This window comes from Hyalella azteca, unplaced genomic scaffold (genome assembly GCF_000764305.2).
Source record: "Hyalella azteca isolate HAZT.00-mixed unplaced genomic scaffold, Hazt_2.0.2 contig9119, whole genome shotgun sequence".
NCBI lineage: Eukaryota > Metazoa > Arthropoda > Malacostraca > Amphipoda > Hyalellidae > Hyalella > Hyalella azteca.
The window spans coordinates 151,520-174,224 of NW_025939196.1; the positions used below are offsets into that span (position 1 = coordinate 151,520).

At 41.1% G+C, this 22,705-nt stretch overlaps 2 protein-coding genes across 3 annotated transcripts in view; both read left to right on the forward strand.

Moving 5' to 3' along the window:
- The window catches only part of LOC108680999 (eIF-2-alpha kinase activator GCN1), a 31,097-nt gene extending 12,358 nt beyond the window's left edge, over positions 1–18,739 (forward strand). For both annotated transcript variants that reach the window (XM_018169932.2, XM_047881920.1), the window contains exons 13-38: positions 239–364; positions 747–883; positions 1,295–1,461; positions 1,949–2,146; positions 2,446–2,654; positions 3,258–3,390; positions 4,033–4,135; positions 4,981–5,115; positions 5,726–5,843; positions 6,687–6,853; positions 7,112–7,258; positions 7,553–7,717; positions 8,217–8,450; positions 9,078–9,491; positions 9,914–10,178; positions 10,943–11,122; positions 11,412–11,701; positions 12,628–12,777; positions 13,051–13,188; positions 13,599–15,114; positions 15,371–15,600; positions 15,848–16,041; positions 16,288–16,609; positions 16,815–16,958; positions 17,320–17,556; positions 17,790–18,739. In XM_018169932.2, coding sequence (XP_018025421.1) covers positions 239–364; positions 747–883; positions 1,295–1,461; positions 1,949–2,146; positions 2,446–2,654; positions 3,258–3,390; positions 4,033–4,135; positions 4,981–5,115; positions 5,726–5,843; positions 6,687–6,853; positions 7,112–7,258; positions 7,553–7,717; positions 8,217–8,450; positions 9,078–9,491; positions 9,914–10,178; positions 10,943–11,122; positions 11,412–11,701; positions 12,628–12,777; positions 13,051–13,188; positions 13,599–15,114; positions 15,371–15,600; positions 15,848–16,041; positions 16,288–16,609; positions 16,815–16,958; positions 17,320–17,556; positions 17,790–17,915 — 6,245 coding nt within the window. In that variant the 3' untranslated portion in view covers positions 17,916–18,739. The remainder of the gene's footprint in view (positions 1–238; positions 365–746; positions 884–1,294; positions 1,462–1,948; positions 2,147–2,445; positions 2,655–3,257; positions 3,391–4,032; positions 4,136–4,980; positions 5,116–5,725; positions 5,844–6,686; positions 6,854–7,111; positions 7,259–7,552; positions 7,718–8,216; positions 8,451–9,077; positions 9,492–9,913; positions 10,179–10,942; positions 11,123–11,411; positions 11,702–12,627; positions 12,778–13,050; positions 13,189–13,598; positions 15,115–15,370; positions 15,601–15,847; positions 16,042–16,287; positions 16,610–16,814; positions 16,959–17,319; positions 17,557–17,789) is intronic.
- Positions 18,740–19,151: 412 nt separating this feature from the next.
- LOC108680995 lies at positions 19,152–19,859 on the forward strand. The gene has a single exon (XM_018169929.1). It carries the CDS (start codon positions 19,152–19,154, stop codon positions 19,857–19,859), a length of 708 nt encoding a protein of 235 aa, XP_018025418.1.
- Positions 19,860–22,705: the final 2,846 nt, after the last annotated feature.

Consider the following 22,705-nt stretch of genomic DNA (forward strand, 5'->3'; position numbering starts at 1 on the left):
AAACGCATATTATTAATTTTATATCCATAAAGATTGTCCTGTCATTCCAATACTTATGCTTGAATACCTGACCTGTGTCAGCAATGAATCATTGCAGACTCATGAATATTTGGCCGCAATGAAGAAACCATCACATACTCTTAAAGTCTTAAATTTAGGACTACACTGATCTGAAGCGCTAGAAACCTCTCCTTACTACTACTAGGATTTAAAACTGAAAACCGTGAACGTGTTTCAGTTGTTAGCCCCGCCGGTGTCCAGCATTTCCTGAGTTGCTTTGCGACGAGCTGTCGTAATCTGGCGATGCAAGAGAGGCTGCAACTCGCCCTCCTCGCCCTGCCCATCGCCTGCTCTCCTCATGTCGGTAAGTCGTGTTAGTCTTTGCTCATATTTTACCTTAGACAATATTTAGAACCGAATTCTACCTACAAATTACCCAAAGATAACAGAATATTAATAAGGTTGGCACAAATGGTTAGCTGTGTAGAGTGTTTATAATGGCAAGTATAGGACCTGTTTTTGAAATTGAGGGGCTTGCATACTAGGAAAACTATCAATAATTTACAGGCTTTGAATTAATTGATAAGAATTATTGAAATTTATATTAAACCTATTTGCATCTTGCTACTTAAGTGACGTAGTTGTAGTGAGTGACTTAACTGATATCAAACCCTCTGATGTTTCTTCCTCATGTTCAGGGTTTGCTAGGGTTAATTGATGACATGTACGTTGCTTTATTTGGTCAGAGTGCGAGCGTAGAGGACTTTGGCCTGAGTTCTGCAAGGTTCTTCAGGTTAAAATTCCTGAACTCGTCCAGAAAAAGTGTTCAGACCTCACAACTCTGATAACGGATGGTTATACTGCTACTCCTACTAATTCAAGGGTCAGTATTGAGTTATGTTATGGGTCAGTGCTGAGTTGTGCGAGTCACCTTATTTGATTTTTGTTGAGTGTATAAGCTACTCTTGCTATTGAGCGCAATGGAATACTGCCAGACTTGTCCTTCGACCTCTGCTTAGGCAAGTGACGTGTTAAGCTATTTGGTTATATCTGGGCTGCGATGTTTGGTCAACAAGTATGCAGGAAGGTGGGCATGATGATATGGAACTAGTTGTTCCATTGAATTGACGTCGTCCTGACTCCACAAAAAATAAATTCTTCAATTTTTAAGTGCAACTACTATTCCACTGGCATATTGTTTTAATACTAACATAACTAATCAATACTTCAAATGACTATACCGACGATTAGTTTTCATGCTTCAATAAAGGCCATGTTTCCTTTGCCATTGCAGGTTGTAACTGAGCTGTGCCGTTTGGAGGGAGCCACGCTGTATCCAATCATCATTAATTATCTCTCAACATCTCTTGACGATCCTCGGCTCTTAGAAATAACTGACGAGGATCTTGCCATCTACAACACGCCTGAGGGCAAACTCTTCCATCAGCACCTCGTTGACGAGTGAGAACTTTTTTTGCTCCCACACAATCTAGATGGAAACTATATAACTTTTCATTTTATGAGTCCTGTGTATATTCAAGAGTTGATTTTCTTGCCTCTGCGCCTCTTGCTTACACGTTTCTAGTGAATTATTGCCTGCGTTGAAAATTTTTCTTAAGTAACTCTCATTTCCAATCAAATGGCGATGTGGGCAATGTTGAAGATTAGTTAGTGTTAGTGCAGAACTCCGAAAACGAGTCTTGTGAGTGAATTCATCAAGAAGGAAATCAGATTTCGAGCAATTTATTTGAGATAGGTTCAGCATTGGTTAAGCTGCCATTGATAGAAGTTAATGGGTGTGGCAAAGGCTGTTATTTTCACGGAATTGGCCTGTAAAGGCACCACCGCTGGTGAGTGCTAAAAAATCAAACATTGCTCGTATCTATTAGACTTAGAGGCTTTGTTTGACTGGGTTTTTTCCTGGAATGATTTTTTCCTATTTATGCAGCGCGTTTGAACTGAATCTGGACACGAAGCATGTGAAGAAGACTACGAAGGTCTACACTCACCAGGAGCAGGTCATGATGCTCGAGGAGAAGAAGGCTGAGATCGAACGCAAGAGGAAGGAAGGCAAACTCGAGCTCACGGCCAAACAGAAGGAAGTTCTCAGAATACAGACAGAGAAGGAGGCTGCGGTCAAAAAACGGTAACTTTTTTTCAAATCTTGGATAAGAAAGTATGATCCTTTTATGAATCCGATTTTTGATGTTGGGTAAGTTTATGGCATAACTTCTGGCACAACTTCTAATTGTTTATTGAGGCCATGTTCAGGCCTCAATAAACAAATAGATTACAATCGCTATGCTAGCGCCATGCTTTCAGAGTGTCCGCTATTGTTACTGACATTCTTGCCATTATTACAATTGCTCAGCTGTCATAGATTAACATATTACAATCAATTCCTTTTATTGATTATCATCCATCTGAGTCACGTTATGCTTGCAGAGTGTCCGCCATAGTGAAGGACGTGCCTGCGAAGATCTCTCTTCTGTACGCCGCTATTGAAGGCGACAGAGGAACCTTGGCGCCCTCACTAGTGTCCCTCATCCCTGTGCTGAGCCGCCACTTGCCCTCCCCGGCCGTGGGGCCTTCCTTCGCCAGGATTTTCGTGATGCTCCGCAACTGCGTCTTCCCTAAAGACATTGGTGCTTTTGGTGCGTATTCTCAAAGAATAATAAATGTAAACAATAGTGGTAAATGTAAACAAATGTAAACAATAGTGTGAGATTCTTGCGTCTTGGTCAAAGCGGCATCTCTGTAGTATTTCTCCGCAACTGCCTCCTTCCTTAGGACTTGGAGGAGCTTTAGGTGCGTATTCTCAAAGATCAAAACCAAATATTGAAGATCAATAATTTGGTGTTTGCTATGAATGTTATCAATAGTTTGAGATTGGTCCTTTTTTGGGGGGGGGAACGGTTGCCCTCGTGTCGCTTTTTATTATATCATGTTTGAATACGCATCTGAATAATCCAGCAAATATATTATTGAAAATATATGTAGGGCCTCAAAACTTGTTTACATCTCCATGATAACTTCTGCCACGTCAAATATATTTTTTAATATGCAAAAAGGTGATGACAAGTTTTAGAAAAACTGGGACTTTTGATTTGTAACAATAATTTTTTTCTTATCTAAATATTTGTGATTTTGTTTGTTTTATGACATTTAAATGTTCTATTTATATAAGTAATTTTAGCATGTGTTAGTTGAGGAAGATATTCGGTGTGTTCTTCAACACTGTTACTTTGGTGCTGCAGGCGAACTCTTGGCACGGACGAGCGTGCGCGTGTTGGGCGCTCCTGCGCTGCCCAGGGACTGGACGGGCGAGGACCTGCCGAGCGCTGTTAAGCGCACCCTCACCGCCCTGCACGCCGCCACCGTGCCCTCTGGGTCATTGCCGTCATAGCCTCTCATTACTATAATTAAATGCCGCCGTGCCCTCTGGGTCATTGCCGTCATAGCCTCTCATAACTATAATTAAACACCGCCGTGCCCTCTGGGTCATTGCCGTCATAGCCTCTCATAATTATGATTAAATACCGCCGTGCCCTCTGGGTCATTGCCGTCATAGCCTCTCATAATTATGATTAAATACCACCGTGCCCTCTGGGTCATTGCCGTCATAGCCTCTCATGATTATGACTAATTGCACTCCTTAGCCCATTTGTTTCGATTGATTTCAACCACCGTGCCCTCTGGGTCATTGCCGTCATAGCCTCTCATGATTATGACTAATTGCACTCCTTAGCCCATTTGTTTCGATTGATTTCAACGGAATAAAATTTGTTAAATCGGCTTGCTTATTACGAATGTTGATTACATCTTGAACGCTTCTAGACGATATGTTCAGCAAGAAATGGAAAGAACGTTTTAATGAGCATGAAACTTCATCGACAATTTTTCACTTTAAACTTCTAATAAGCCTGAACATCATTGATAACTTTGTCTTCATGTGCTGAATGCCTAGCAGAAGTTAGTATCTTCCCCTGCATTGTGCGTGTCGCTAAATCGATTTATTATTTGTGTTTGCAGGTCCGAGATGATGGAGGAGGAAATGGAAGACAAATTCTTCACTGCGCCAGCCTTCGTGTACTGCTTCCCACTGCTGCAGTGGCTGCTGACACACCTGCACGAGGTGAGGGCACGTGTTGCTGCTGCTGCATGCTGCTGCTGCAGTGGCTGCTGACACACCTGCACGAGGTGAGGGCACGTGTTGCTGCTGCTGCACTAGTTGACATTCATTACTGGCTGGGCGCTACATGTTGCTAGCAAGTGACACTGCAAGCACTTCTGCTACTCGATAAAGAAGGCTAATTTTTTATAAGGGATCCTAATTTTCTCCACATTATATTCTTTCACCCAATTATAGAGAATTATATTTATTAATTATCGAAAAAAAATGTTCCCGTCGGTGCATTGATTGTTAATGATTGGAAAGTCGATGACGCTGCCTCAAACAAAATCTGGTTTGCGTGAGGGAGTTGGCAATAGAAGGCCAATTGGTTACCATTTAAAAATCAATAGCCTATAATAATATAATATCACTCATGAAAAAATCGAAGATGAATCCTATTGTAACGTCCTGTGTAAACAAGCGTATTAACAAGAGCCTTCAGCCAAAAAAGTATGACCGTTCATGAGACTGACACAGTGGAGTTGTACTTGTTCACCGAAATGCACCTGAACATTACACTCACTTCACGTTGTGATACTCGTACAAGTCATGCAATCATTGTACTTTCTGACTGGAACAAAACTTTAGGCTGTTAAGCAGAATTTTTCTCTTGAGTAGATCACCTAATAATTATTCTGGTAGGAATAACTTGACGGATTTATTGATTTATTTTTGATGGTCATGGGTTTACAGCCCGTAGGTATAAGTTGTGCCGAGATGTTCACTCGCTTGTAATAAATATTAGGCGGCCCTTGTATTGCCCAGGCGGCAATATTATTGACGATGTTCTCTGATTGCATGCGCAGGTGTGTGAGGGCGAAGACCAGGTCAACGGTAAGGCCGCCGTCCCCAACGACGATGACGACGACGAGCTCGACATGGCAGACGACGAGGACGCCATCGTCAGTGAACGCGAGAAGGTGGCCTGCATGGCGCTGCAGGTCCGGGTTTATTTCCATTATTGTAGTGCAATTTCAGGGAACGTCTTGGTCGTCAATGATGTGCTGAGATTCTTATTGTGCAATTTCAGGGAACGTCTTGGTTGTCAATGATGTGCTGAGATTCTTTTCGTGCAATTTCAGTGAACGTCTTAATCTTCAATGATGTGCTGAGTTTATTCCCTTGTTGTTTGTTATCAGCTAAATTGTATGTGATGAATTCAAATTATTAATAGGTGTGTTCTTTTGGATCTTGTTTTCTGCTTATCTATAGTCTCGCTTTCTAGTATGAACCGAAAGTATTTGTTCATTTTTCCAGAGTCGCAGGAGCTTATAAAAAGTAAAGCTTTTAAAATAAAGTTGATTAAATAATGATGAGTGGATTATGCAATTAATAATTCTTCGTACCAAATACTGTGAGCAGTTTTTATTTTGGATTATAAGGTGTGGTTTACTTCTGGGATATCAACAGCAAAGGCATCCAACAGAAGTTTTCCTAGCTTGCCTTTGTTCCATATACTTTATTCTTAGAAAATGAAGTAATAAATTGATTGCTTGTCCCGCGGTTTGAAGCACAGAACTTGAGTGCCGTCATTTGCATGACTTGCTGCAGGTTGTGAGTGAGCACATGTGTATGAGAGGCAGCAGCACCCCAGGCAGCACCCCGGACTTGTACCACCCGAAGCTGCTACCACTCAAGGATCTACTCGCACTCGTCATACGCGTCATTGGTGCGTTCATCGTACAGAATTATACCTCAAACCATTGAACGTTCTAAGTACTTATATCATTAATCTGCTTAAACCATAACTTAATTATGAAGTAAAAAGCAAACAGGACGCCAAGTGAATTTAGCATATCTTCATAAACGTGGAAACTTTTACAACTTCTTGTACTGTTCATGGATATGGTTCATGGAATATTTCCAATGAAGAAATGGTGATGGTTAATTCACTTGGCTGTTTTTTTGCATTTAAAATATTATTTTGGAATTCTTAGTTCACGGAACTTTTTGTTCTGTTTCATATCTATGATTGAATTCTCTGAGAAGCCCAAGTGTTTCTCGAATGAATAGTAAGCTGTTATTTATGGATGATTACTTGGATGAAGCATGTAAGATCTTGCTGGTCTACTACCTGGAACTTAACAGGGATCAAAACTGCCTTCTTGCTTAATTATCCCATTCTTGTACATACAGAGAAAAAATGACTAAGTCTATTGTCGATAAAGAATTTCAAATGTTATAAGAACCTGAGGTTTGGCTGGCACTTACCGCCTTTCATTTTCAATACCTCGTTTTTAATCCTGAATTTCGTGACATTAAAAAAAATGACCTAACTTGTAAGGGCATATGTCTGCCTTACTTAAAGAAACTTAAGCTTCGCATACAGTAATTAATTTCTGTAAATTTTTCAGTAATAGATTACTTACTGAAAATGATAGATGTAGAAAAATAATAGATTACCTACTCAATGTTTTCGTCATAATCTATTTCTAAATTTGTTATTGTTACGCTTTCGAATTGCACTGTAATGTTAGTTCTCTCAATTAAATGACATGAATAAATGTTGCAGGCAGCAACAGTGGGCGAACACACAGCATGGCGTGTGGCGTGCTGTGTGAAGTGTGCGCATGTGGCTCTGGTGGCGCAGGCTGCCACAAAGCTACCAGCCATGAGATAGCTACGCTGCTCGACACGCTCACTGCTCCCTCTTCCAGCGTCAGGGAGGCTGCTCTAACTGTCAGTTCTTTATTGTAGCTCAATTTAATTAACTATTAACTTTATTTAATTGTCATAAATAAATAAAATTTATTTAATTGTCATAAATGTAAAAAAATTATCGCGTTTTCTTTTTTTCCTTGTATACATGAAAAACTGTTCACTTAATTGATGCATTTGCTATCGTCGCGTATTTTAACTTGCACATACTCGTAATGATATTTATTCTTCGTCTTGTTTGTTAACTTGTTCATAATAATATTCCACTTGCGTGTTCAGGGCCTCGACGTGCTCTCTGGATGTCTGCCTGACAAGTCCGGGCCCGAGAGGCTCAAAGTTTGTCATCGTCTGTGGGTGGCGCGCCACGACCAAGAAGAGGGCGTCAAAGAGCTCGCCGACAAGCTCTGGGCTAAAATAAAAATGCAGGTCTGGCACTTTATCTAATATAACCATCAGATTTTAATGTTCGCCACAAGAAATGCTTTTTATGTATTATCGTACCAGAGCTATTTTACTGTACCGAATTTTTTTTCTCAGAACAGAAAAAAACGAAAAATGTTCTAAAATTTCTTTTTTTTTGCTCATTTCTAAAATATTCTTGCGATACTTGATTCTCCGTATCATCGGAAGGAAGAGGCAACTGAAATATTTTAGCTTAAGTTTTCCACTACAAACTATTGCAAAGTATTAATTAGCAATAAGAAGAATAACTTGGTTCAGGTTCACGAGGACATCTGCGAGCTGGTGCGCCAAGACCTCCTGCAGCCTGTCGCTGAAGTACGGGTCGCCGCCGCGTCCGCTCTCGCCTCCCTCGTCGCCGACAGGAAACACCTCCTCAAGGGCACCATCTCTTCTCTCATCAACATTTACAAGGAAAAAACCAAGGTATAACTGGAGTATATATGGAACATATGGAGTATATGGAACATATTGTAACTGGAGCTCATAACCTTTTCATTTAACTGGAGTGAGTGAGTCGCAAAATTTTCTTTTTAGCTGGCTTTTTTTGAGCTCCCCCTTTTTTTACAGGCTCTTCTGAATGAGGTTTTTAATAGTCGTTCGCGTGTCGCTATTTGTTGTATGAAATGATTAATTAGAATATTATTGGTTTTCACAGCTTATGTAACCTTCTTTGAGCATCCCTTTTTATACCTCAGTTCAATTTTTAGCGTATTTTCTCATTTATGGAAAAAAGGCGCTATTGTGCTCCTCATGTCCGTCCTTCTGTCTGTCCTTCTCTCCGTCCGTGACTTCACGTTTTCGTCGACGAGAAAATGCGCTCTCAGTCGCTCACTGCAGTGAATACTGAGTTATATTTTTACAGTTCCATCCATCCTGTTGCAATTTTCTGCAGTATAAATGATCAAACTTTACCGTGTGCCAGATGACCCCAGCAAAGCGCGACCAGTACGACCGTATCGTGGAGGAAGCCATCGACCACTGGGAAGGTCGTGCCGGCGTTGGGCTTGCCCTGGGCCAGCTGGCGCCTGTGGTTGAGGAGAAGCAAGTGGTGCAGCTCATCAACTTCTTCGTGCCTGAAGCTCTGGGGGACCGCAACAGGGAGGTGGCCGGTATTATGCTAGAGGCCGCTACTGCTCTCATCAATTCCCATGGCAAGGTGAGTCTTTATTCTTTCGAATATATGGAAACAATCTAATTTAGTAATCGTGGAGCTCTTCTAGGGTCATCTTATGACTTTTATGCATGCTGAGCTCCTAATAGCGTAAATCCATTCCATTTGATAAGGATTATGTGCAATTCTTCAAAGCGTTTCCAGTTTTAATTGCTATTTTGCTTTGTGAACGACAGGAAACTGTCATTCCTAAAAATACTTGCTTTTAATTATTCACGTGTTAGGTTTTTAATGTGATATCTGCCAAACCATTGTTATCGTTCCCAAAATGTAAGAGATACGCACGCGTCAAGTAATCGTGTAATACGCACGACAGGTGAACCTATAAACTACTGAACGCGACGTAGTTAGCCGAGATCAGCAGTCGCTTGATTCTTGTTAATCAGTTGTTAGCTGACCGTGACCGCTTCATCCTTCAGCTTTCATATGAAACGTCGGTAGTTTTTCAGCATTTTGTCATTAATTAATTCTAGGTTTTTTCATTAAATTGTATTTTTGATAATGTGTTATGTCTGAAATGATGATTTACTATAAGTATGTTCAAGGTCGTTATCGACATATAAAACTATGGAATATTTACTCGATATGTAAATATAATTAATCAATTTGCAGGATACCGTGAACTCCTTGCTCCCTATTTTCGAGAAGTGCCTTAAATCAGCACCTAACCATGCAAGCTTCGACACCGTACGTCAGAGCGTCATCATCCTCATGGGACTTTTGGCCAAGCATTTGGATCCAACGAACCCGAAGATCAAACCAATTGTGGCCAAGCTCGTGGAGGCCTTGAGTACGCCCTCTCAGCCCGTGCAGGAGGCCGTGGCGTTGTGTTTGTATCCCTTAGTGCCCGCCATTAGAGACGACTGCCCTAAGCTCGTCACTAAACTCATGACGGTGTTGCTGGAGAGCGACAAGTACGGCGAGAGGAAGGGTGCTGCCTACGGCCTGGCTTCCCTGGTGAAGGGTATGGGCATTCTGGCTCTGAAACAACTCGATATCATCACCAGACTCACTGCCGCCATTCAGGTGAGTTCATTCTATTCATTCATGGTGTATAAGGGCAATGGTGTTATTGTTCATTTTTTCATTGTTTCACGATTTAGTTTTTCAATTCCGTCGAATTTCGTGCTAACGTTCTTATTCCAATTCCTATATACCGATACAGTTCCAATATCCATGTTAACTGCCCCGTCACTGAAGAGCAAAAGGCTTTGTTCCCATTGAAAAATTGTGCAATAAAAAAAAGCAAAAGAAAAAATTAAGAAGTCCGCTTATCTATTGTGTGTTTATTTTTATCTGTATATGTACCATACTTGGCCGTTAAATTGAATGTAATTAATTTTTTTATCATTCACTTGTTTCTTATTTTCCTCGATTGCCTCATAGTCATCATGCATGAATGTTCTCAGTGTTATACGTGTTCTTTATAGACATGTTCTTCATTCCAGGACAAGAAGAACTACAAGCTGCGAGAAGGATCTCTGTTTGGACTCGAGCAGTTATGCATCATGTTGGGCAAGCTGTTTGAACCATACATAGTCCACGTGCTGCCTCACTTGCTCCTGTGCTTTGGCGATACCAATAACCACGTGCGTCTTGCTGCCAAGGATACAGCCAAAGCTGTAATGAGTAAATTGTCTGCTCACGGAGTGAAACTCGTCTTGCCTTCCCTCATTGCTGCTCTCGATGAAGATTCTTGGAGGACCAAGAGAGGTGGGTTGTTGATGCTGTTGCTTCCGTGGTGACGAGTTGAGAAGTCCGCGTCTCAATGCTTGCCCAGCTCAGACAAGCATAGTGGTCTAGATTTTAAGTTGTTTGTTGATTCTGGACTTTCTGGTCATGGAATTATTGTCAGAAATGTGTATTAACCCTCTACCGCCTGACATGAGTAACCGGAGCAATATTGTCACAAGCCTACTTCCCAAAAAGAATACGTTCTAGTGAGCGCAAAATGACTTGTACTGATGGTTTTTTGCTGCATACGACAACTTTAAATGTTCTCTGTTGCGTACAAATTTTCTCAAGTTGCTACACTCAATAGTTTACGTATAATTTAAGTTGGAAAGTTATGTTCCCCGAGAGTGACATACGGCGGTAGAGGGTTTATTTTGGATGTGTGGATGGAGAGGTCAGTGAAAAAGGTTATTTGCAGTGGCCTGTAATCATTTTAATGAAAATTATATAATTTTAATTTCCAAGTAATAGAAAACTTTGAAATTTGCGATGTTTTGCTCAATCTTTCAATAGTTGTTTGCTGAAATGATACTTATTCTATTATATATCAAATGCGATGTAGTGTTTTTAGGCGTTTGTGGTTTATCAAAGAATTAGTTTATCAACACCTCTGCAAAAAGCTTCAGGCTGTCAATCTATCAAAAGCTATCTGATGGTCAATTTTTGTAAGACTATCGTACAATAATTTTGTATGATTATTATTATATTGTAAGCATTTGTGTTGAAGATGTAGTAATTTGCAGGGTCTGTGGAGCTGTTGGGGAACATGGCGTACTGCGCTCCCAAGCAGCTGTCGTCCTGCCTGCCGTCTGTGGTGCCGCGGCTCATTGAGGTGCTCAGTGACTCGCACCAGAAGGTGCAGCACGCCGCAGCCCAGGCACTGAAACTTATTGGCTCTGTCATCAAAAATCCAGAGATTCAAGGTTGGTTTTGACGCGTTTGTCCTGTTATTAGAACTCTTATGGTCAACCGCTCGGATTTGTTTCACACTTTGTAGCATTAGAGTTTTCAAGCTTCTCTGGATCAAAGATTGCACATTCATGTCAGCTTGTATGAATTTTATGTCATTACGAGTGGTTAGACGCTTGTAGCAAAACTGAGTTCATACAGTTTATTTGCTACAAAAGGTGATGTATACGACTCATTCTATTTATACTGTTGTTCAAATAGACCCATGTAGGCCTTTCTTTATTACTCAATTATTATCGACAGCGATTGTACCAACCCTGCTTTCGGCGCTCAAGAACCCTGGCCGCCACACGTCCACGTGTCTCCAGACTTTGCTGCACACCAAATTTGTCCACTTCATTGACGCTCCGTCGCTGGCCCTCATTATGCCGGTGGTAGAACGAGCCTTCGAGGATCGCAGTACCGAGACCCGCAAAATGTCTGCACAGATCATCGGCAACATGTACAGTCTTACTGACCAGAAAGATCTCACACCTTACTTGCCTGCCATCATACCTGGGTTGAAGGCATCGCTGCTGGATCCTGTTCCTAAGGTGTGTTGTGTTCGTAGGTGCAATTATGAACGGCTATTCTGTATTAATTTCGATAAAATGCGCGATTGATTCACTTAAAAGTGAATTCGCTTAAAAGTGAATTGATTCACTTAATAGTGAATCAACTTTTTAAATAAATAATTTGATTTTTGATTTAAATAAATTTTTTAAATAAATTTTTTGATTTTTAAATAATCTGTTTCTGATTATTTGCAGCACCGCACAATAATAATACAATTCCCTTAATCTTTGCTGGCATCTGTTTCTTATCTCAATTTAGTCGTGTTAATATTTTACATTTGTTGAATACTACTACTTTCACTTCGCGCTAGTTTGAAGCAACGGAGAACTTGTCTCGCAAACCTTTCATGAATAATTCTGGAAAGTGCATAGAATAAATTTGTTGTGCATATTAGTTGGCCAATTTTGTGTCTCAGAAAGAGTAAATTTTCTCTAAATTCTACATCGTAAAACTGAGATGTTTGTTTTTATCTTGAATTAGTATTGCTATCCTTGAATCGAGAAATTTAAAGAACTTATGACTTTGCTGTGACAATACAAAAAATCTGAAGAAGCTTAAACGAATTTGCAATTTTACCTCGTTCATATTATCATCTTCTTAATCGAATCGTTGCATAGACGCGCTTATAAAACAATTTTTTCACTTGATTGATTTTAACATGTCCTGTAATTTAACCATAGCACATATATGTTATAAATGTATTTCATTGAACGCGTATGGTTTGGTAATTTAACCGTAGCAGAGATATCTTTATGAAACCCTTTTATATTTAACTTTATAAGTTTTGTATTAAAGCCTTGCAGAGATATTTTGATGAATTTTACTTTATTGAAAATCACGAGTTCAGTAATATAAATAACCTTGGACAACTATCTTAATGAACTTTTTTCATTAAACATGACAGGTTCGCTCGGTGTCAGCTCGGGCGCTGGGCGCTATGGTGAAGGGCATGGGCGAGAGCAGCTTTGAAGAGCTCTTGCCCTGGCTCATGCAGACTCTCACGTCCGAGGCGTCCTCTGTTGATCGCTCCGGTGCTGCCCAGGGTCTTGCTGAGGTTAGACGTGTGCATTACTTTGCTTGTGTTAAGGATGAAATTGCGGGGATCTTTATTTAGAGATAGTTTTATTTCTTGATCATTTTGGTTTACTAGGCCGTTAACCGTTTTTAAATTGATGTGATACGGAATAGTGATGGCCAAATGGATCTTTGCATTTTGAACAATCTTTAATTAGGTGCAACGATTTTTTAACGATTCATAGTAGAATTGGGGATAGCTGTTTAAGAGCTTTTGATTTTATTAGCTGTTATCAAATATGATATTTTTCAGGTGGTGGGAGGTCTTGGACCTGAAAAGCTTCATCGCTTGATGCCCGATATTGTGGCCACAGCAGAGCGAACTGATATTGCGCCGCACGTCAAGGATGGCTATATCATGATGTTCATTTACCTTCCTTCAGTATTCCAGGTACGGCGATATACTGCTGTGATTCATTCCTCTCGTGCTTGGCTAGTAATGTTAAGAGTATGTTCATGAATCCAAGACTAGAGACAAAATGAGATTATGAATGATTCTTATATTTTTCATTCGAACGAGTTATTTAAATTCTGATTATGAGAAACATTCATATACGATTTACTGCTGTGATTCATTCCTCTCGTGCTTGGCTAGTAATGTTAAGAGTATGTTCATGAATCCAAGACTAGAGATAAAATGAGAATATGAATGGTCAAGAGTATGTTCATGAATCCAAGACTAGAGACAAAATGAGATTATGAATGATTCTTATATTTTTCATTCGAACGAGTTATTGAAATTCTGATTACGATTAACATTCATATACGATTTAGAATAATATTTTCGCGTTTCATGCACAGGATGAGTTCACGCCTTACATCGGTCAAATCATCAATCCTCTCCTAAATGCTCTGGCAGACGAGACGGAGTTTGTTAGGGACACAGCCCTCAGAGCCGGTCAGAGGATCGTCACGCTCTATTCAGACACGGCCATTGAACTTCTATTGCCAGAATTAGAATCAGGACTTTTCAATGACAACTGGAGAATTAGATTCAGTTCCATTCACTTACTAGGAGACTTGCTCTACCGCATATCTGGAGTTTCGGGCAAGATGACAACAGACTCCGCTCACGATGACGATAACTTCGGCACTGAGCAGTCGCACAACGCTATTATTGACAAGCTTGGTGAAGAACGTCGCAATCGCGTGCTTGCTGGGCTCTACATGAGTCGCAGTGATGTGGCCTTGTTGGTGCGCCAGTCGGCCTTGCACGTATGGAAGGTTGTGGTCACCAACACTCCAAAGACATTGCGAGAAATCTTACCGGTACTGTTCACTTTGCTTCTAGGGTGTTTAGGTTCAACGAGTCATGACAAAAGGCAGGTCGCGGCAAGAACGCTTGGGGAACTTGTGCGTAAACTCGGCGAACGCGTTCTGCCAGAAATCATTCCTATATTGGAGCAAGGCCTGAATTCAGATGACCCTGATCATAGGCAAGGCGTTTGCATTGGCCTGCGTGAAATGATGGCTAGTACCAGCAGAGATATGGTGATGTGCTTCACTAACAATCTTGTAACGACAGTCAGAAAAGCTCTCTGTGATCCTGATGCAGATGTAAGGGCTGCGGCTGCTCAAACGTTTGATGCTCTGTACGGCACTATCGGACAGAAGGCTCTGGATGACACTCTGCCTCCTCTTCTTAAGCTTCTCAAGGCATCTGAAGGCGAAAAGTCTGAGCAAGCACAGCTAGAGGCCGAATATGCTCTGGATGGTTTGAAACAAGTCATGGCAATAAAGAGCAAGGTTGTACTGCCTTATCTCGTGCCTCAGCTGATTGCTGAGCCTGTCAATACAGAGGCTTTGAGCATCTTGGCGTCAGTGGCTGGTGATTCTCTCACTCGACACTTGGACAAAATCCTCCCTGCTCTCGTGTCTGCTGTCAACAGTCAGTGGAGGGACGGAGTGTCGGTCCGTCCTGAATACGAAGCAGCACTTACTCACTGCCACGGGGTCGTACTGGCCGTGAACGACCCTGCCGGCGTAAATATAATCATTGATGAACTATTACGCTCAACGAAAAACAACAATGTTGGCTACGCCAGAGCTGCCGTTTCAATTCTAGTCGCTTTTTGTTCCAACACTAAAGCCGATTACAATGACCACGTTTCTCATTTACTTCGTGGGTTGCTGCAACTTTTCACTTCGAACGACGATGCTACTTTACAAGCGGCCTGGGCGGCGCTTAATGCTGTCACCAAGAGACTGGACGCATCTGACCAAAGGACACTTGTTTCTGACGTCAGACAAGCAGTCAAGTTTGCCTCGTCAGATCTCAAACCTGGACAACTTATGCCTGGTTTCTGCTTGCCCAAAGGTTTGAACGTGACACTTGATAAAAAAAATTTGCTCGTTTGCGTATATGGAGTAGTAAACGTTTAAATGTTTGTAATGGTCTACCCGGTATATATCCTGAATGGCTTGAACTTCCATTGTATTCAATAAAGAGGTTGACCTTGGAAATTTTTGTTATTTGATTTCTCCAATGTTTATCTGTTGTACATTTGAGGTGCCATCTAGCCAATGTTTCTTACTTGCCATCAGGATTTTGATTAGAATTTTGCTACCTACAGGTATCCAGCCGATTCTACCAATCTACAGAGAAGCCATTCTAAATGGCGAACCTGAACTGAAGGAAGTTGCTTCCAATGCCCTCACGGAAGTTATTCAGATCGCGTCATCCGACTCCCTGAAGCTTTCTGTGATCCACGTGACTGGTCCACTCATCCGTATTCTTGGTGACAGATTTGCAGCGAGTGTTAAAGTCGCTGTACTCAACACTATCGGCCTTCTGCTTGAGAAAGTTAGTAAAGTCTCAAATAATTATACGTCGATTTGTCTTGCTTAACTTTTGTAAGAGTATTTGAAACTTAGTTGGATAGAATACGGTGATGTATCGAGATTTTCTGAAAAAGCTCTCTAATTTTTGACTAAGGACTGTTCATACAAATTTAGTGTGTGAAGAACCAATTTTCGCACCCGATTATTTTTAACAATTACTTTGAGGAGAATTCTCTGTTTTACTGTACGCGCTCTTCCCTTCGTGGCAGACTGGCGTGATGTTGAAGCCGTTCCTGCCGCAGCTGCAAACCACCTTCATTAAAGCCATCCACGACCCCCACCGCGGAGTGCGTCTCAGGTCTGGCCACGCTCTTGCCCACCTCGTGTCTATCCATCTCAAGCCTGAGCCGATGTTTGTGGAGCTGCAGAGCAGCGTCAAGAGCGAGGAGGACGTTTCTGTCAGGTATTTTACTACGTTGTTCTGAGTTGACAAGTTCATCTCAGTTAGGCTTTCTGTTTTAGCTTTTCAAGTGTGTCGATTGCTTTAGTGTCTGTTAATGACTTTTATGTATCACATTTTTTTGATATTTTAAATTTAAAGCCTCATATTCAACATGGCGCATATGATATTTTTCGCCAGTTTTGATAAAATATGACATTTAGGAGCTTTCTGGACCAGCGCATTCATTAAAACTATGTTACTTTTCAGGGAGACGTTGATATTTTGCGTACGCCAGCTGTTCATGATATCGGGCAGCAAAGTGCCAGAGGCCGTTCGTAAGAACATATTAAGCGTGCTGCTGGTGTACCTTGAAAGCGAACACGAGGGAACCCGCTTAGTGTCGGCAGGTGCTATCGCCGCCATCTTGCCTTTCCTCTCTGATGTCGACCGCAAGTCGGTCATTGTAAGTCATTGCCTGGACTGCAACGAGAGCAAAGACTGGACCGTTCATCACGGCCACATCACGGCACTCTTCTCCGCTCTTAATCTTGCTGGTGATGATGTCTTCAAGGTGGTCACCGAACAGCAGGTGCGTTAACATATAAAATGATTTCCGGGAGCAGTGATTTGTTATTTTATTCTTGAATGATAACCTTGATATATGAAAGCCTTTCCAATGTTATCCCAATGATTGTGTTAAATAATGAATTAGTAAAAATAGCTTTATGATTTTAATTTTACCCGGTTTGATTCTTCTATCTGAGCGGCTGAACGATGTATTATTCCATGCTCAGGTTGTGCAGTGCATCTCAACACACCTCAACAGCGACCGAGTGCCCGTGTTGCAGAACGCTGCTGTGGCCGTTGGCTACCTCCTCCTGCACAGGGTTACCAACGGGCTAGCTATTCCTCTAGAGCTCCTCAAGCCGTTTGCCAAAGTATGGAATTCCATTTTTGTTCATTTTCTAATTGTTTTCTCGTTTAGAATGGTTGAATTTTATCAGCAATTAGTTTTTCTATGTAAAAAATTAAATAGTTAGGATCAAGAGTTTTAGTTACGTGCTTACATTCTGTTTTAAGAAGCTCACTGTAGAGCTGTCTTCTGAGTTTGTGCACCATCTATCGCTTCTTTATTGTGTTCATGGGTACAACGTTTTACCTTGTTCGAACTTTTCATCTTTAGAGAGAATTCTTTAGCTGTCTAACTCCATCACTGTTACCTTATATTGAAAGACATTTTAAAGGTGTATGAAAGTAATCAACATTCATTCTTAACTTCTGCAAAATGTTTCATTTCAGTTGATCAATAATCCGAACAACGACGTGAAGCAATCGATGTGCCGCTCAGTCCAATTCTTGTGTGAAAGTCTGCCTAAGAAACTGCGCGACGGCTCTCAGCTACCCCTGGATGCAGCCAAGTTCCTCGTTCCCGCCCTCGTTAACGGCACGAAGGAGAAGAACCAAGTCGTCAAGAGCGCCGCAGAGATGGCACTTATAGCCATGTTGCTTATGAAAGAAGGAGACTCTGGCGCTCAGGTAACATTTTGAACTCCGCAGTAGACGGTATTTTATTTGCAGGACTTTAAGTTGTAGATCTCATCTTGATGACAAAGTTGAGTAGTTTTAATTTAGAATTTGACCTTTGCCATTTCGCTGTAGATTTATAGCAGGTAATAATGTAACTTATTATCCTGTTGTGGCTCCAACACAAATTGTAACGTATTACAGGAGGTCATATGAGGTAATGATTTAACTTATTCGTATTACAGAAGGTCGTGAGCAGCCTGGAAGGTGGAGTGAAGGAGTCTCTCACTGACTGCATATCCCGGAATTTGCGTCGGGCAGTGTACTATCCTGTCACTGAGTCCGAAATAGACTGTACGCTTCTATCCTAGGAAATTTTTGTGATTTTTACGTTGTTGCTGGTAAAAACTATGATTATCACGATCATTAACCGATGCGGTTAACCATCCCACTTATTTTTCTGTTCTCCGTGGTGATTGCATCAAATGTATTAATATGCAATCTTGTTATTGAAGTCAGTTTGGGTGTGGAATTTTTTCTGAATTAATTTCATGTTAGTTCTGTTGCGAAAGTGTTTATGCTCTTATTTTTACAACCTTTTTGAACTATTTAATTTGTTAAGTCATTGCTCTGCTCACGCCTTGATATCTACGCGTAGGATGAAACAGCTCAACTATAAGGAAGACGTCAACATTCTTACTGACTGAAAAAATGTGACTATTAATGTCTCGGTAGGCTCTCATTCATCTAATAAAACTACAGAAGTGATCATGCGTTCTTGAAAATGTGAATAATTTACACTCGTGTGGAAGTAGTACTGGAGAAACAATGCTGTCCAGTATTATGATATTGAAGTACTTGTTGCATTCCCCACGAGTGTTATCCGCGATCTGCACCAGGGGGTTGATCTAAATGCTGTTTCTATACAGCAATTCTCGTATTACTTCATTCTCGTATTTTTCTTGAAGAAAGATAGGAGTGGTTACGAGAAGGCTTAAGCTGTCTCCTATGATTGCTGTTTTCATCGATGTTATCTGATTTTGAACTTATTTGGTGTGTTCTGCTTAAAGTGATTTGTTTTCATGTGTTAATTTTTTTCCATACACTTTTGTTTTTATGCAATCACTAAATTTTGTACAATCTTGAATCAATTTTAGTCCATTTCAAATCTAATAACATTTTTGCTATACCGTAATGGCTCTTTCATATCATTACCACTGGCGGCCATTGATACTGAAAAAAGTAGCGCTAGTGTGGTTTTTCTGGCATATTGGTATATGATACACCCATAGTCTAACCTGGCTCTTAGTATGGCCCTGTAAAGGCGGAAAAGAGTTACACGGTCAGATCCCCACGACTGTTCGGTTAGGTGCTTCAGCAAATTCATCCTCTTGAGGACGCTGCCTTTTAAGGCCTAACTAGCGCTACTAGACCCAGTCCACAACGCTGCCATCAGGATATGTACTGGAGCATACAGAACATCCCCCACCATCAGCCTCTATGCAGAAAGTGGAGAACCACCATTGTATCTCCGCCGAGCGCAGCTTACGCTACAGATGATTACTCGCCTCAAACAACTACCGTTATCTCCAACATGGCTCACTGTAATGACCGGAGACCAAGCAAACCCATTTCCATATAACATCCCATCATCTGAAGACTACGGTGCACTCTCTGCAGCAACACAGGCCCAACAAATGCAGGTTATGCCCGTCACGTTCGAAGACATTCCCACGTGGCGAATCCCCATAAGCACCTTCTGCCCTGACCAAAATATCCCACCAAAATCCGAGCTGCAGGCAACTACGATGAAAAACCTCTTCCTGGACCACGCAACTACAAAGCATACAAACTCGATCCATATATACACTGACGGCTCAAAATCGGACGACGCAGTGGGGTGTGCGGCTACGACCGACACAACAATAATATCAAGACGACTGAGCCCCAACGCTTCAATTAATACGGCGGAATTGTCTGGCGTCCTCTGTGCCCTGGTCCTTATAGATGACCACCCCGAACGTAACTTTACAATATTTATAGACTCCAAAAGTGTAGTGCAGGCCCTGAGAACCTACAACAGCAAACATACTATCATCTTTGAAATCCTGGCCTGGCTTTTGCGCCTGGTGGAGGCGGGAAAAACTATAAGCATCTGCTGGGTCCCGGGACACGTGGGGGTGCGGGGAAACGACAGGGCGGATGAGGCGGCGGTGGGCGCCTCTTCGTCGGACGCGACCATTTATAGGGAGGACGTCCCATGTCACGACCACTACCCCCGCATCAGGACCAGCGTTTACCATATGTGGCGCTAGCTGTGGCTGAACACGAGAAACAATAAACTGAGAACAAGCAAGGACAGTGTATCAGCATGGAGCTCATCGTACCAGAGATCCCGACAAATGGAGATAGCGCTGTGTAGACTGAGGATTGGCCATACGCGCCTCACTCACGGCTACTTGATTGAACGGCGCCCTATACCATATTGTGACGACTGCCTGGTGCCCTTGACAGTTCTGCATCTCTTGGCGGAGTGCCCTAGCCACAACGACATCCGACAAAACTGCTACCCCAACACATCCGCCCTTGATCATAACGAGATGCTCACTAGAATGTTGCGGGAGGACCGGCGAAGTAACTTCGAAACCGATAACCTTAGACGATACCTGATGGAATGCAACCTGCTGCCAGAGATTTAGCATGGCCCCGTAACGCCACCGCCGGTCGGTCATATGCACTTGCACCACCGCCAGAAGAGACCAGACATCTTTGACGTAGCTGAAGACCTCACCTCCGGCGCGAAATAGATAGCTATCTGAAGCGCTAGTAAATCTTTTACTACTACTACTACTACTGAAAAATCCATGCAGTTTTTGCACAAAATATCCGTGCTTGCAGTTCCTGTCAGTTGGATAGTTTGTGAATTTGTATAAAAAATTTGCGATGCATTGATTTGCCTGTATGAAGTTGGGAGGACAAGTTTTTACCATGGTAATTTCGGAATTGCTTGAAGACTACAAATGATAACACGTAATGCCAATTGCAACAGGGTATGAAAATAATTTTTTAAACTCAAATAGTTCTACCTCTGGCTAAAAATAATACTAACGGCAAGTTTTCGATTTTATATTTCGTGATGTTCATGAATATTATATATTCGGGTCTTCAATATTCCACTCTCGTGCCTCAAAGTAGGTAGACTCAGTTACTGATCAACTGCTTCGATGCGAGACATAGGTTAGAAAATTTGGGTTTGTTTTCCTAGATCTTTTGGATTTTTTGGCTCTGATTTTATTAATATAATATGAATAATATTCAAGGTTTTTTGACTGCATGTCGAAAAATTGAATGGTACTAAGATGCGTAGAATGATTTAAATTTTCCCGTCAAAATGAAGAACTCGCTCTGTTTATTATGTTCGGGAATGCTTGAGCTTCATATAGACTCTTGGTGACGGAATATACAACATCGGGTCAAGTAAATTTTATTGAACGAAACTTCGTTAGGACAATGGAATGATTTACTAATATGTAAGCTTGCTTCCAGGGTACTAAGTTATTTAATACGTGTTTATACCTTTTCTGATGGCTACTGACCCTGAAAATTACATGACATCCACTTCTATATCCGTAAAAAACAATTGGCTAAAATAAATAGACGCAGAATTGTGGCTTCAATACAAATGTATGTTAAGGACTTAAAAATTTACACTATGAGTGAGGTTCAACTTCAAGGTTCACAGGTTATAGAGGTGAATATATTGTATGTGTATGCATATGCAAATATGAATAAATTAAATATAGGATCTTGCCATTCACTTTAAGGCGTTTAACCACGTGTGATTATTAATAAATAACGATTCCTACTACATGCAAATTCGTTTGTTCGCACCTTTTTTAACTTGAAAAAATACTTTGCGCCGATATTAATTCACGTCTACCTTACGAATTGTATTCTAAAAAGCCCTACTGAACACACGAAAGGAATGTCTGCTGTTAACTTAGAGAATGAGCACCTCACTTCGCCTTTGTTTACTTTTTTACCAGAATTTTTGGTTCTTTGTGTCGCTTGCGTGTTTGTTGGCCTACTATTAGTTTTAAGTACATCTCTACACTGTGCGACTTCTAACAACCTATGTCGAAAAATGTAATATTTATTGTTGTAAAAATCCTTCGTGATAAAAACCTTCACTACATTTTCACAAAATGCGTCCAAAAACGACGGACGATTGTCACGATATACCTAAGAGAATTTTAACAAAGCGTATAATCGATTATCGTGATGTAATTGCTGCCAGACGTCAGTTATATATATTTGAAAAAAGCATGTTGGTCATTGGTCAATAACCTCAAATTAGATTAACTATTTTTGAAGAGTATCAAAAATGAACTCTCCAAGACTCCAGTTACCTACCTATTTCAAAACAGTGATACGGTTACTGTCTTTCTGATAGATTTTTCTGCAAAATGATTTAGAATTTTAGTCAAGTTTTAGTACATTGACTAACAGAAAGTTGAACATGAAAGTTGAACCTACTCCTAGTAGTTAACGCTTGTCGCTTAACGGGATGGCAGGGATCATAGTTTGAGGAATTGAGTCCTATTGGTAGACCAGCAAACGCAAAGTATCCTGGATACCAGCATTATCATACATAAGAAATTCATTTAAATCTTGTGTAAATGAGAAAATTAAAAATGAACTGATTCTAAAAAAGCCCTGGTTTGCCACTATGGTGGGGCCACACTCAGGAAGATGTAGCTATATAAATGGGAAAATTTCCCACGCACTTTTAGTTTTTTATATTTTCTTTGCGCACGCGTTTGCACAAATCACGGTCATTGATTCCACGGCGCGCAGCACTCAGTGCGGGGCACGGAGCCGTCCGACACAGTTCTGATTTAGACACAGTTTTCATCTGAATGGAATGGCACATAGTGGCAAAGCAGCAATTTTTTTTAGACTCTTCATCAAGTTCATTTTTGTGTCCTATAAGTAGACCCACTATGCAGAGGGTGGATGCAGCGTTGCCAATACATGGATTTTTAAGCCCAAAGCATTGCCGGCCATTTTAAAGATGCGTCGCCGGCAGGATGGAATTCTAATATTGACGGTTCATATATTATTCCCGATACACCTACACCAGTTTTTCGATACAACATTA

What these genes read in the sequence shown, in the direction of transcription:
- LOC108680995 (XM_018169929.1), top strand. Translation starts at nt 19,152, where the DNA reads ATGACCGGAGACCAAGCAAACCCATTTCCATATAACATCCCATCATCT.